Raw genomic sequence first — 13,388 nt, 5'->3', positions numbered from 1 at the left:
ACTGCATGCATACATAATTATCGATCCTATCCTTAGCCGTCGGATCTCGTCCTTTGAATATCAGCTGCATTTAAAATAAAAACAACATGAATAGAAGGCTTTGTTCTAATATAGACAATGGACGGATCTTCGTAATGGATGACATGTAAATGAAAAGGTATAATAGCATTACTACGATATAGTAGTATGGATGTATAACCAGAATATGGAGAGAGATGGGCAGGAGAAGTGTCACGATAAGATAATACACACATATACACACATGAATTTATATATATATATATACATGTGTGTATTTATATATACGTATATGTACATGTTCATTTATACATGTACATATATATACATGTTTATATGGAATATATACGGAATTTTCACTGCAGGTATACATGATTATCGATCCTATCCTTACCCATCGCTTATTGTTCTTCAATTGAAAGCAGCAACAACATGTAAAGAAGGATTTGTATTAATATAGTCAAAGAGGGAATCATCGTGATGTGCGACTGTGAATGGAAAAGGGAGGATAGCATTACCACGATATAGTAGTACGATTGTATGACCAGAATAAAGAGAGAGGGAGGGGGGAGGAAGAAGAGGTATCGCGATAAAATAATACACACATATACACACATCTATTTATATATGTACATATGTATATATATATATATATATATATACATGTGTATATGGAATATATATGGAATTTTCACTACAGTCATACATGATTATCGATTCTATGCTTATCCTTAATGTATTGTCCTTTGATTGAAAGCAGCAACAGCGTTAGAGGAGGTTTTATTCTAGTATAGTCGAAGAGGAGGGGATCTTTGTGATGGTTGACAGAGAATGGAAGAGAGTATAGCATTACCAGGATATAGTAGTATGAATGTATAACCAAACATATGTATATATACATATATATATATATACATATGTACATATATACACTATGTTGATATATACATATATGTATGTACATATATTTACATGTATGTATATACATATATACATATATGTATGGACATATATTTACATTTGTAAATGTGTATTATATGCATATATATACATATATGTATATATGTACATATATGCATGTTATATGGAATATATATGGAATTTTCAGTGCAGGCATACATGATTATCGATTCTATCCTTACCCGTTGCGTATTGTGCTTTGATTGAAAGCATCAACAGCATGTAGAGGAAGCTTTGTTCTAGTATAGTCGAAGAGGGGATCTTTGTGATGGGTGACAGAGAGTAGAAAGGGAGAATAGCATTGCGACATATAGTAGTATGGATGATAACCAGAGTTAGGAGGGAGAGAGGGGAAAAGGAAAAGAGGTATGGCGATAAGTACGTTAACCCAGAATGTTCGACTACTCTTACCGCAAACATCTCCTTTCGTCGTTGGGTTGCGTAGAACTTTTCCAGCTTTAATTCCATTTTGTTGAGTTCTGAATAAGTTTCTCTTTCTCTCTCTCTCTCTCTCTTTCTCTTACTTAATTTATACTTAATAGAAGAGAAACCTGTCTGGAGAAGATTTCGAGTCTGCTTCAGATACACCGCAAGTATATTCTATTACATTATTCTTATCTCGAAGAATTTATAGTCACTATAAAATTTTGCTATTTATACAATGTCCTTTCTCTCCCTCTTTTTCTCTATCTTTCTATCTCTCTCTCTCTCTCTCTCTATTTCTCTCTTTTATACACACACACACACACACATACACACGAGCGCGCATTTCAAGGCGGTGTTACGTGTTTATATCGGTATAATGTTTAATATCGAATAATTTCGAGCTTATGATTAAAACAACAGATTTAATAACCCATATATTCCCAAAAAATTTTAATTGAGAAATAATAAAACTTTCTTTCTTTATTTCAATATTAATAGCAAAACTTTTGAAAATAAAAAATAAAAATGAACACGAAATAGACTATAATACTGTTTTTCTGACTTGTTTATATCGCTACTATATATTCTCTTTATTTATGACTATTTGTGTGCAACGTCCTTCTCCCTTCCAACTATAACCCTTTAAATACTGCCTATTCGTTCTCTCTCTCCCTTGCTTTCTCTATCTTTATCTGTCTCTCTCTTCTTCTCCCCAATTGCCTCATTCACCCTATGGCGCTCTCTGTCACTTAACATCCCTCTCCCTCTCCCTCCCTTTTTCACTCTCTCACTCTCTCTCTCTCTCTTGTATTACACTTCCTATGTTCCAGCTACTGTTGTGCGCAACGCTCTTCTCCCTTCCAGCTATTATCCTTTTGTTACTGTCTATTCTCTCTCTCTCTCTCCCTCTCCCCCTTTTCCACAATTCCCTCATTTCCACCATTGCGCTCTGTCACTTTCTCTCTCTCTCTCTCTCTCTCTCTATATATATATATATATATCGCTCTCCCTTTTCCACAATTCTCTCATTCGCTGCATTGCGGTCTCTGTCAATTATTCTCTCTCTTTCTTTATCTCTCTCTCTCTCTCCTTTTCCCCCTTTTCCACAATTCCCTCATTTCCTCTATTGCGTTCTCTCTCTCTCTCTTTCTCTCTCTCTCTCTCTCTCTCTCTCTTTCTCTCTCTCTCTCTCTCTCTCTCTCTTTCTCTCTCTCTCGTATCACACCTCCTATATCCCGGCTACTGTTGTGCGCAACGCCCTTCTCCCTTCCAGCTATTGTCCTTTTGCTACTGCTATTCTCTCTCTCTCTCTTTCTCTCTCTCTCTCTCTCTGTTTCTGTCTATCTATTTATCTTTCTCTCTCTCTCTCTCTCTCCCCCTTTTCCACAATTCCCTCATATTCTCCATTGCGCTCTCTGACATTTACTCTCTCTCTTCCTCCCTGTCTCTCTCTCTCTCTCTCTCTCTCTCTCTCTCTCGTATCTACCTCCTATATTCATTAAAATTTACCTACGGGCTATAGAAATTAATTTGTACAACTGACCTCTTCCAAATTTTCCTAATATCCATCATCATTTCTCTTTTTCATAGCTTTCAACCTTCTGATTCTAAAATTGAATGAAAAAGAGAGAGAGAGAGAGAGAGAGAGAGAGAGAGGGAGGGAGGGAGGGAGAGGAAAAGGGATGTTTAAGTGACAGAGAGCATAGTAGGATGAATGAGGCAATTGGGGAAAATTAATGATTTATCTCACATAGCAGAAAAACAATATATTTATGTAATATACAAGCAAATGTACGTTCATACATACATGAATATATATATAATATATATATTTTCTCTCTTCACAAAGTTGCATCATTGATGAAGATTTATTCAAATTTTATTTTGAAAAAGTTTATGAATATATATACATATTTTAACCTTCGATTTCATTTTCTCTTCTTTTTTTTTTTTCTTTTTTTTACCGTCTATATGAGAAAGAATATATTTTCATTAATAATGAAAGTAATAAAAGTCTTCCATAAATAAATAAATAAATATTTTATATATATATATATATATAAAATATATATTTAGATATGTATATATATATATATATATATGTATATACATGTATATATATTTTTTCTGTTCTAACCTTACATTCTTCTTTGGAACAAAAAATCTTACATCATTTATTAAGGAAAGTTTTACTAAAACTTAAAGATATATTTGTCGACATATGTATGAAGATACATCCGTTCGCATCATCTTTATTTCCGTCGTACTGCGCAGGTACTTCGTGATTTGACCTCGTTTATTGACCCCCTGACGGTTGCTAGGCTCCATTCCTTCTGCCCGGTTTAAGCCTTAGCGACGTTGCCAAATTGTTTACAGCGGCAACAAGATTCGTGTTGAGAATTCTTGTAGTGATAGGCACAGAAATAGTCGCCTTAAGTCGTCAAAAAAGTCAAAGAATGACTTTATAGTTGTCGCGTCATTACTTATTTTACTTCTCTATCCTTCTCGAACATGCAACTTCAAGATTAAATGCCCTAGATTTAAACTATCGATCAGATAATTAATATTTATTAATATATATATATATATATATATATATATATATATATATATATATGTATGTATGTATATATATATATGTATATATATATTTTATTTCTTTACAATTATTAAATTGTTTCATAATCTCTAATATGTGAAACAGATTTTTATAATCTTTTTCCTATTTTTTTACTTGTTTCGATAACCTTTAACAAATTATGTAATTTTAACGTCACGTATCAATATTGATTTTAAAAAATTAAAAAATTCTTTAATGAAATAAACTACATTTAAACATTATGGAAAGACCATAAATAAGATTAAAATATGTTAAATATGTTAAATTTAATAGTACATAGATACGCATATATAATATCGCTATATAATATTTTAATTAATGTGTAGTTATTTCGTATTTTTCTTTCTTCTTATGTTTATTCGTATCTCTTTCTAATTTCTCCTTTAGCATAATAATATAACTCATGTCTGGTAATACTAGTTTTTGTTAATGTGGCAACAGTTACAAGATCACATTATCATAAATTTGATTTCGTATATATTATGGAATAAAAAGTAATTATTATAATTAATTCATAAAATTCTTTTATTATTTATAAATGAATAACTCATGTGATATTCGTTTGTAAAACAGCGTTGCCAAATGATTCAAAGAAAAATTGTGAATGTTGTTGACTGTGCATTTTCCTTTTTATTAGGTTAATTTGATGCCATGCTGACTCAAATTGGTTAAAAGTCTAACAGAAGTTTAATAAATCCAATAATGTAGTTATTTTAACTTATATATAAATCAATTTTTCTGATATTAGCAATGATTTTATGTTTTTAGATTAGTTTGTTATTTTCAAATGTTTTTAATGAATTGTGTAAAAAGTACTATTATTATGATGATTTATATTATGTTCAATAATAATAATAATAATAATAATAATAATAAATATTTTACATTAACTTCTCAATAATAACGAAATATAACACAAATATGAATTCATTCGTTTCAGTTCGTGTCAAGCGATAATCTTTTAATTATTTTGATAAGAAGATCTTTATATTATTTTATATGTCAAGGCTTAAATACTTCATGTATATCATGCTTTAAAATGTTCTAAGACAATTGGAGACTATAATTAACTTATTCAATCTTATATAAGGAGTAAATGCATTACACGGAAACATGTTTGGGACTTTGCGCAATAAATTTCAAATCGTACAAGAAGGCTTATCTGCAAGGTAATAATGATAGTCATTTAAATATTATTATTGATAAAATGACATATTTGTAAAAATAATTCTATGAAATATTCTTTTTTTTTTCTTTTTTTTTTTTTACAGTATAAGAGGTTTAACAGTGATAGAAAATCCTAACCAGAAAAAGACTATTAAATCAAGAAATGTTAATTATGATGCAGGTGCAGATGTTTTACATTATTTTCAGTTACAATGGAATGAATTACATGAATTGGCAGAAGTAAATGCAGCTAAAGCTCAAGAAGTTGATACTCTTATTACTAACGTTTATGGTAAATTGGAATATGAATGGAACAATATAACATATTTAAACAATACTTTAGCTATAATTCCTCAAATAAATAATGAAATTCAAAATCTTATGGATCAAATAGGTATTTTTCATGTAAATAATATATATAAACAATACAATACAATGTTAACAAAACAATTAATTTATCAATAATAAACAAATCAATATTATTGTAGGAACACTTGAAGAAATGTTCGAAGAAGTCGAAGAAGCATTGTATAAATTAGAAGATCTAAATGAAATGATAGATTTACAGAGCAGACAACTGGATCACAGATTTCAGTTGGCTTTATATAAAGAAAAAAGGTTATCAGAAATCAATTCTGTAAAAGGTATATTGAGCATTAGATTATTAACAAAAAAGGATTAACAAATTAGGTTCTTAACACTTTATATATATATATATATATATATATATATATATATATATATATATTTTTTTTTTTTAGCAAAATTAGCAAATGAACATATTGACAGAGTATCAAAACATGAACAGAAGCAACAATTAATGTTGAAGGAACGACAAGAAACTTTTGATGAAGTATTTAAAGGAGAATTAGAAGCTTATAAAGCAACAGGATATATACCTAGTATGTTTGTTTCCTTTTATATTTGTATATTTATTAAACCTGGTTGTGCACCAACTATAAGTTCAATTTAAAAGAAGTAAATGTTTGTAAATAGGACTTGTGCTATCATTTATCTGTAGTTGAGATATGTATCTTTATATGCCAATTATCAGAATAATCCGCGTTGTATCAGTTGCTGAGTTGTGATCGAGTAAAATTGAAGTTTGTAAAATCTGGGGTGTGCCAGTATGTACAGTAAGTTATTTTTGTATTAATTTTGGATTCTCTATTATAGAAAACTTTTAGTTCATTCATGCTCTAAATAATGTTATCTTAAATACAAGTGTGGTAGAAATTATTTTCTAGCCTTATGTCTCATTCATACTTAAAAACAAATGCAATCAATAAGAATGAAAAACCAATTATTATACAATATGAAAATAAAGGAGTCCATTTTTTTGATCAGTTGTCATTTATTCACTGTTAATAGAAAAGCTAATCATTGTCTCATAAGAATTTTTTTGGAATTAAAATTATTCATTTTGTATAAATGACAGCTATTTAAAGTGGCTGGGATGTAGTACATTTCAAATGTACAATTAGATATTATTTTGAGGTGTGCACAACTAAATTAATAAAGACGTAATAGATACAGAACACTTTATAATTTAGTGAAAATGTTTATATATGCATTTTTATTTCAGAAATACCAACAACTAAGGAAGGTCCATCTTTGGATGAAATAGTATTGGATGTAGATTCGCAAATGTTTGATGAATTCTTAGAGAATTGAAAATTCATTAAGACCTTATCAATAAGATTTCTTTTCCCATTCTTTTTTTTTTACTCAATTAAATGCATTATATTATTTATTTGTCTTATTAATTATTATATAACTATTTGTTTTTTTAGGAAAGAATAATATTTGTTTTTATTATATATATATATATATATCTTCATTAATATGTATATGTGACAATTAAATTGACTTTGACATTGCATTTTATTAATCACTTGCGCTGGAAAAACGTGCTACGCACGTCGATATGTGTTTGTCTCAAAATAATCAACGACGTATTGTACACGTCGATATAACGGAAATAAAAAAAAAACGTGTATAGCACGTCGACTCAGATCATAGTCGGAGTACAATTTCGAAGTGTACCGCGTAACGTGGAGTTATCAATATAGTTTCTCAAATAGATATGCGTAGTTTAAAATTCTTACAATTCACAATACATTTTCTTATATGCTAATTAAATCAAATAATACATTTATTTTATATTAATAATTTCAATTAATATTGTAAAATGAAGAGCGACAATAGTGAACTTAGTGATATTATTTTGACAAATACAAAAAGAAAACGATTAATTAAAATAAATAGTGAAGATAGTATTAGTGATTGTGATTCTGATAAAATTGTTTTTCCATTTCGAAAGCGATGTAAAATCATATTTGATGACAAGGAAAAAAGTAGAAATGAAGATTGTGAAATTAATCTTACATCTAAGGAATGGATACGAAAAGACGCTGAAAATAAAATGAGAATATGAATATATTCATGAAATTCTGAGGTAAATATACTATACTCCGTTCAATGAGTCGAGTCAATACAAATAAACAAACATGCGTGATCGGGACAGGATCGTATTTATTAACTTTCAGATCTTGCATCACCTTTGGATGGGATTCTCATAATGAAGTAATTTCCGCAAAAGTTTTGTAATGACTTATGTATTTTCGTTCCTGAATATTACAAATGACTATCGTTTGACCAGCCAATAGCTGATGTCCATATCATCTATCACGTGCTTAGCACGTAAATGTTTTGTTCGTTTCTACTTACTCGACTCGTTGAACGAATTATAGGACATATCTGTGTAAAATTATTTGTATAAGATTCTACAGAGATTTCAAGTAACGCTAGTTACGCTGGTACGTGCATTTATGAAATAATTGTCAGTGCAAGTGATTAAATAAATAAATAAATAAATAAAATAATATTAACATGTTCCGTGCCGCGTGGGACGTATACGCTAAATTAGTTAAACAGGAACGTCTTAAATTAGTTCGCAGTCAATATTATATATAAATAAATGTTATACGGATATATAAATATTTTCAGAAACGATGTAAGATAATAAACAAGTTGAAATTTATTTTACCATACTATGTAATGAAGCATGTATAATATTAATTCAATAATATTTTATAAATATATATTATATTAAAAAAAATGTATTTGCGAAAAAATAATATTATTAGTTTGTAATAATTTGATTATTATAAAAAATATATTATGTTTAATTTATGAATAATCTTATAATTCGAAGAAATACAATTAGCGTTGCCTGTATGTACTTTTATGAACTTACATCATTGAACCATCGGTAATATATGTATTTTCGATAACGAATTATATTACGTATTATGAGGCAAACATTTTAATAGTAATATTTATTGTAGTTACGTACAAGCGACTCCAGATGGCACTTCTTTCTCATATATGTGTATCAAGATATAATATGACGCCATACAAGCTTCTCATTCTGGTCAGATGTACCGATAAAGTCGAATGAAATCAAGTTTTTATAAGATATAAATAAATTGAGATAAACATAGGTATGAGAAGTTTAAGTATTTTTTTTTTTATGTAAATTCAGTTTCTTTTCTTTTAAATCCATATTTTATTAAATACAAACAAACAATGATAAATCAGTGTTTATTCATTTACAGTTTTAATTCTGTAGTTAGAAAAAAATTTTATTTATGTTTTTTTGATATTAGTGAATAATGTCACTATGAGTAATAAATATATGTATATACGTTTTGATAAATTAAATAATAAACATTCCATTGAAAAAAAGAATAAAGTTTGTATTTAATTGAAATTATTTGAGGTTATGTTAATTGATAAAACTACATCAATATATACATCAAATTATTATCCTTTATGTTTAACATTTCTAATTTTAGATACTAAACCAATGTAAAATATGTTAAACCGCATAAAAAAGAAGGATTATTATTATGATAAATTACACAGAGGTTTTGTTAATGTATGTATGGCGGCAACAGTAGTAACTGGAACACTTGTGTTATATTCAGCGTATCTCTTTTTTACACGTACTGTACCAGAAAATAGATTACAAATGGAAAAAAAAGAAAAAGAACTTTTAAGTGAAGGAATGGACTTAGAAGACACTGTATCTACATAATATTAAAATATGATTAAAATGTAGACAATCAAGGAAAGTGTTACTTTTGTAGTTTAGGCACCGTCCACTTTAAGTCCTCTTTTTTCTGCAAACATAAAAAGTAGGATATGAAATATATTTGTTATCGTTGGAATATTTGTAAAACTAAAGAATTTTTAGGTGACTTGTAGATTAGTGCCATATATTTTTTAAGTATTCGAACAAAAGATATTACTTGTACCAATTTCATGCAATAATAATTTTCAAAAGTATATTTCATAATGTAATCTAATAATAATAAAATGATTGAAACTGTAACTCTCTTAAATTGAAATGTATAAATCCTTAAATATTTATTTATATGTATATACAAAAAATTTAAAAAAAAAAAAAAAAAAAATTTCCTTCATAAAAATATTTTTACCTACACTTCATATAGTTTTAATTAGACTTTCTTTTCTCTATTATATAATAAAAAATTATAAAAATATAAATAAATATTATATTTAGAAGATCAGACAAAATATTACTATGTAGGAAATATAAATGACCGTAATAATTAAAATGTTGTTATAAAATTTGTATATTAAATAAACATTTTATATCTAATATATACATTTGAAGCTACTTGTAGTGATACATTTACAAAATATATGTTCAAAAGTACCAGAAATGTGTGTTCATGTGTTTTCATTTACTACAGTAGAGAACTGTATTAATTACAATTTGAAGTGATGAAGATGATACTTCTCATTAGGACGCAACCCAAAATAATATTTTTTGAATACAGAGTACAGCACGTATCTCTAAACATCTTATGTACAATGCTTGTATTCTGCGTAATAGACACATTTTGTACTCAGATTCTTGACTATGTTAATTGTACGCATTTTATAAAATTGTACTTTGAAAAAACATTCATACAATATACATGTTCATACCAAATTAAAAAAAATTTCCATCCATTTGTGTTTATATATATATAAATATATATATACATATATATATATGTATATATATATATAAATAAATATATATATATATATGTATATATATATATATATATATTTATATATATGTATATGCTATTTACATATGATTAAAGAGTTAATCATTATAAGTCGAAATGCATTACATCAAAATTTTTTATAAAGTAAGGAATTTATACAATTACTGTAATTACACAGAATTGTAAGAAATTTATGACTTATAATGATTTTCTCTTATTTATTTTTTTATTTTTTCTTTTTATAGAAATATCATTCTTAAAGCATTGTCCTATACTTAACTCTTATATATTATATTAGGCAAACATTTTAGCTTCTTTCTTAAGAATATAATTGTGTGTCTATAATGTACCGTTTAACAAATATTTACAAGAGTCATATTAATAATATTACAAGAAATGAAATAATGGCTTACTTAATCTGACTTTTGTAGAATTCTCTCTTAATATTCTTAAGATTATAAAAATGATCATTTGTTTTTTTGTTTTTTTTTTTGCTTTTTTCTTTTTCTTTTTAATAAGTTTCCTTCCAATTCTGCAAACTCTTATCAGGTTCGTAGAAATGAAATTGTAATTGAATTACATGATTCTTTTCTCTCCTATTACAACCTAAATTAAATATTTACAAAATGAGTCTTGTTATATTGCAGATAATCAAATATTTATCATTTTATATTGAATCGAATACTTGCACAAACCCTCTGCAGCCCATAAATTACTTTAACTCAAGTTTTATATAAAATCAAATGCAAAAGGAAATAATTTATGAGCTATTAGATGTAGGATTAGAATTTGACATTGATTCTATGCGCATAGAATCGATCCTGGCTACTATTTTTAATGCAGGTCCTAATTTAATACTCATGGCAGACATCAAATGATCTTCCTTTAACAACATAAGAGCTTGTCCATCGATTTCTTGAATAGCAAAGTCTTCTGCATAATCAGCACAACCTGGCAAACCACGTATGAATTCGCACACTTCTCCTACCTACAAAAAATAAAAGAGAAAATAAAATCGTATATTTCAATTAACTTATTAAATTCATATTAGATCAAATAAATATAGATTTATGTATTAAGAGATAATTTTGTTTAAATTATTTGCTTAGAACACAATACTGTATGGAAATAAAATATGTAAGATAATTATTGCACAATGGAAAAAAAAAAAAAAACAAAAAGTTGCACAATTAATAAAAATACAAGTTCTATATACGTACCGTCCATTTCACAGGATTCACTTTTGGAATTGAATCATCTACCGTGGAAGTAGTTGTTGTTGTTGTTGTCGTTGATAACAATGATTTATCTTCACCATTTTTCTTATTATTTTCTACATCAATAGTTTTAGTTTCAATTTCCATTTCCGTCCATTGTTTTTCCATTATATCTCGTTCACGTGATTCACGCTTTTTACTATAAATTTTGTATAAAAAAAAATAATTTCAAATCAATTTACAAACTTCACATAGAACACATAATCGTCCATAAAAATAATATATTGTGCTAACCTTTTTGCACAAATAGCAGAACAAAAACGTTTATCCTTTTTAAATTTAATACTTTGTTCATCAATCATGTTACCACAACTTTCACATTTTCCAACTTGAGCATTGTTCCCATCTTCGTCTACGTTGTAATTCGGAGCGTGTTTTTTCCCTAATTTTAAAATATTAATATGAATTATTATATTACGAGTTAAAAAAAAAAAATAGAGAAAAAAAAAATATAATTAAATTAGTCATACTTGGCGGTTCTTCGTGATTATCTTTTTCAGAGGAATTGTTACGATTTAAAATATTTGTTGCATCTTGACCCATTGTATTATTTAGGGATGTTCGATTAACTGCAAATGGTTCAGATGCTATAAAAAAAAAATATATGATTTATTAAATATATGTGTATTTATAAAATATATTTTATGCATATTACATATATATATATATATACCTTCTTGTATAACAAATCCTTCAATCACATGTGTAAGGACCTGAGGTTTAACCATTGCCTTAGGAGGTGCATGTTTACTACTTGCTGTGAGAGGAACAGATACAGAAACATTCGTTGATTCTTCATTAGCTGCGCCATTGGTAATAGAATTGACTGTATTAGCGAGTCCAGCTAAAGGATTATTGCATGTCTTCTCATCTGTTTTTGAAGTATTATTTTCCTCTTCTTTTACTTGACCTTTCGAATGATCGGTATCTATATAGAAAAAAAAAGGAAAAATATTGACGAATATGTATTGTATTTATATAATATATATATATATATAATCCTATTTGTCAATCACATACCTGATACATCTGGCTGGGATACCGATATCTCTTCCGAAGTAATTGATACAGTCTCTTCTTTTTTTCCGGATTTAACATTATCATCATTAGCAGCAGGAAGATTTGTCGATGGCAGAATTATTGAACAGTCAGCTTGATGATTACGATCGGGTGATGTTATCATCATTGTAGTGTTATTAGGATCATGAGGTTGTTGTTCAGTTGGTCGATTTACTATTGGTACAGATTGAACTTGCGATGTTCCACTTACTATTTGATTGCCTATTATCGTCGGATTTATAGTCTGAAAAAAGGGAAAAAAAATCAAATACTTTCAAGAGACGTTGCATGATTTACAATGACATAACTTTTCTTAACTACATAAATACTTTATATAAAGTTTTATCTCTAATACAATATTACAATATATTTGTAGCAGTGGGGTATACATTACATGATAATAGTTTTGTACCGATAATGGAAGCTGTTGTACAGCAGACATAGGAGGTTGCTGTACTTGGTTTATTTGTGATGTAGCAGCAACACCAACTCCTACACTTCCTACTGATACTACAGGCATAATAGGTCTTGGTTCACTACCTAAGACTACCCCAGGTTGCTGCTGTTGTTGTAGGGTCATACCTGCTATATAATAATAAAATGTATGCATTTGATGAACCGTTAAAAAGAATTATTTATATTTCTTACCTACATTTGTCACCAAAGAATATTTCTTACCCATTATAGGTTTAGGTTGAATTTGTTGTTGAGATGATTGTACTTGTTGTTGTTGATACTGTTGTTGTAATTGCTGCTGCTGTTGTTGTTGCT

At 28.0% G+C, this 13,388-nt stretch overlaps 2 protein-coding genes and 1 long non-coding RNA gene across 22 annotated transcripts in view; 1 reads left to right on the top strand and 2 right to left on the bottom strand.

Moving 5' to 3' along the window:
* Positions 1-2,590: 2,590 nt before the first annotated feature.
* LOC124429874 lies at positions 2,591-4,020 on the bottom strand. Its single transcript, XR_006943574.1, has 2 exons — positions 3,542-4,020; positions 2,591-3,371 (listed from the first exon to the last, which is right to left on the bottom strand). It is a non-coding gene; the product is annotated as an uncharacterized LOC124429874 (long non-coding RNA).
* A 360-nt stretch (positions 4,021-4,380) lies between these two features.
* LOC124429837 (dysbindin protein homolog) lies at positions 4,381-9,590 on the top strand. Of its 9 annotated transcripts, none has more exons than XM_046975583.1 (10): positions 4,388-4,728; positions 4,965-5,193; positions 5,296-5,585; positions 5,680-5,835; positions 5,953-6,093; positions 6,777-7,649; positions 7,741-8,207; positions 8,409-8,465; positions 8,542-8,697; positions 9,052-9,590. In XM_046975583.1, exons 2-6 carry the CDS (start codon positions 5,138-5,140, stop codon positions 6,863-6,865), a joined length of 732 nt encoding a protein of 243 aa, XP_046831539.1. In that variant the 5' UTR covers positions 4,388-4,728; positions 4,965-5,137; the 3' UTR covers positions 6,866-7,649; positions 7,741-8,207; positions 8,409-8,465; positions 8,542-8,697; positions 9,052-9,590. The 9 variants fall into 9 exon arrangements, with proteins under 9 accessions (XP_046831589.1, XP_046831539.1, XP_046831569.1 ...); XM_046975603.1 differs by having other exon boundaries at positions 4,501-4,518; positions 4,662-4,728; positions 6,777-8,207; XM_046975633.1 differs by having other exon boundaries at positions 4,381-4,728; positions 5,373-5,585; positions 6,777-8,207.
* A 249-nt stretch (positions 9,591-9,839) lies between these two features.
* The window catches only part of LOC124429764 (polyhomeotic-proximal chromatin protein-like), a 10,080-nt gene continuing 6,531 nt past the window's right edge, over positions 9,840-13,388 (bottom strand). For 7 of the 12 annotated variants that reach the window (XM_046975451.1, XM_046975443.1, XM_046975444.1 and 4 more), the window contains exons 7-14: positions 13,266-13,388; positions 13,012-13,202; positions 12,579-12,861; positions 12,232-12,486; positions 12,029-12,145; positions 11,793-11,940; positions 11,502-11,697; positions 9,840-11,269 (exon numbers count right to left, since the gene is read on the bottom strand). The exon at positions 13,266-13,388 is cut by the window's right edge and continues 208 nt beyond it. In XM_046975451.1, the coding sequence (XP_046831407.1) occupies positions 11,042-11,269; positions 11,502-11,697; positions 11,793-11,940; positions 12,029-12,145; positions 12,232-12,486; positions 12,579-12,861; positions 13,012-13,202; positions 13,266-13,388 (1,541 nt within the window). In that variant the 3' untranslated portion in view covers positions 9,840-11,041. The remainder of the gene's footprint in view (positions 11,270-11,501; positions 11,698-11,792; positions 11,941-12,028; positions 12,146-12,231; positions 12,487-12,578; positions 12,862-13,011; positions 13,203-13,265) is intronic. The other 5 variants (XM_046975440.1, XM_046975459.1, XM_046975468.1 and 2 more) reach the window with 5 other exon arrangements.

Source organism: Vespa crabro, chromosome 1 (genome assembly GCF_910589235.1).
Source record: "Vespa crabro chromosome 1, iyVesCrab1.2, whole genome shotgun sequence".
Taxonomy (NCBI): Eukaryota; Metazoa; Arthropoda; class Insecta; order Hymenoptera; family Vespidae; genus Vespa; species Vespa crabro.
Note: the sequence above shows the minus strand (reverse complement) of the source record. Positions and strands in the feature narration are given on the sequence as shown.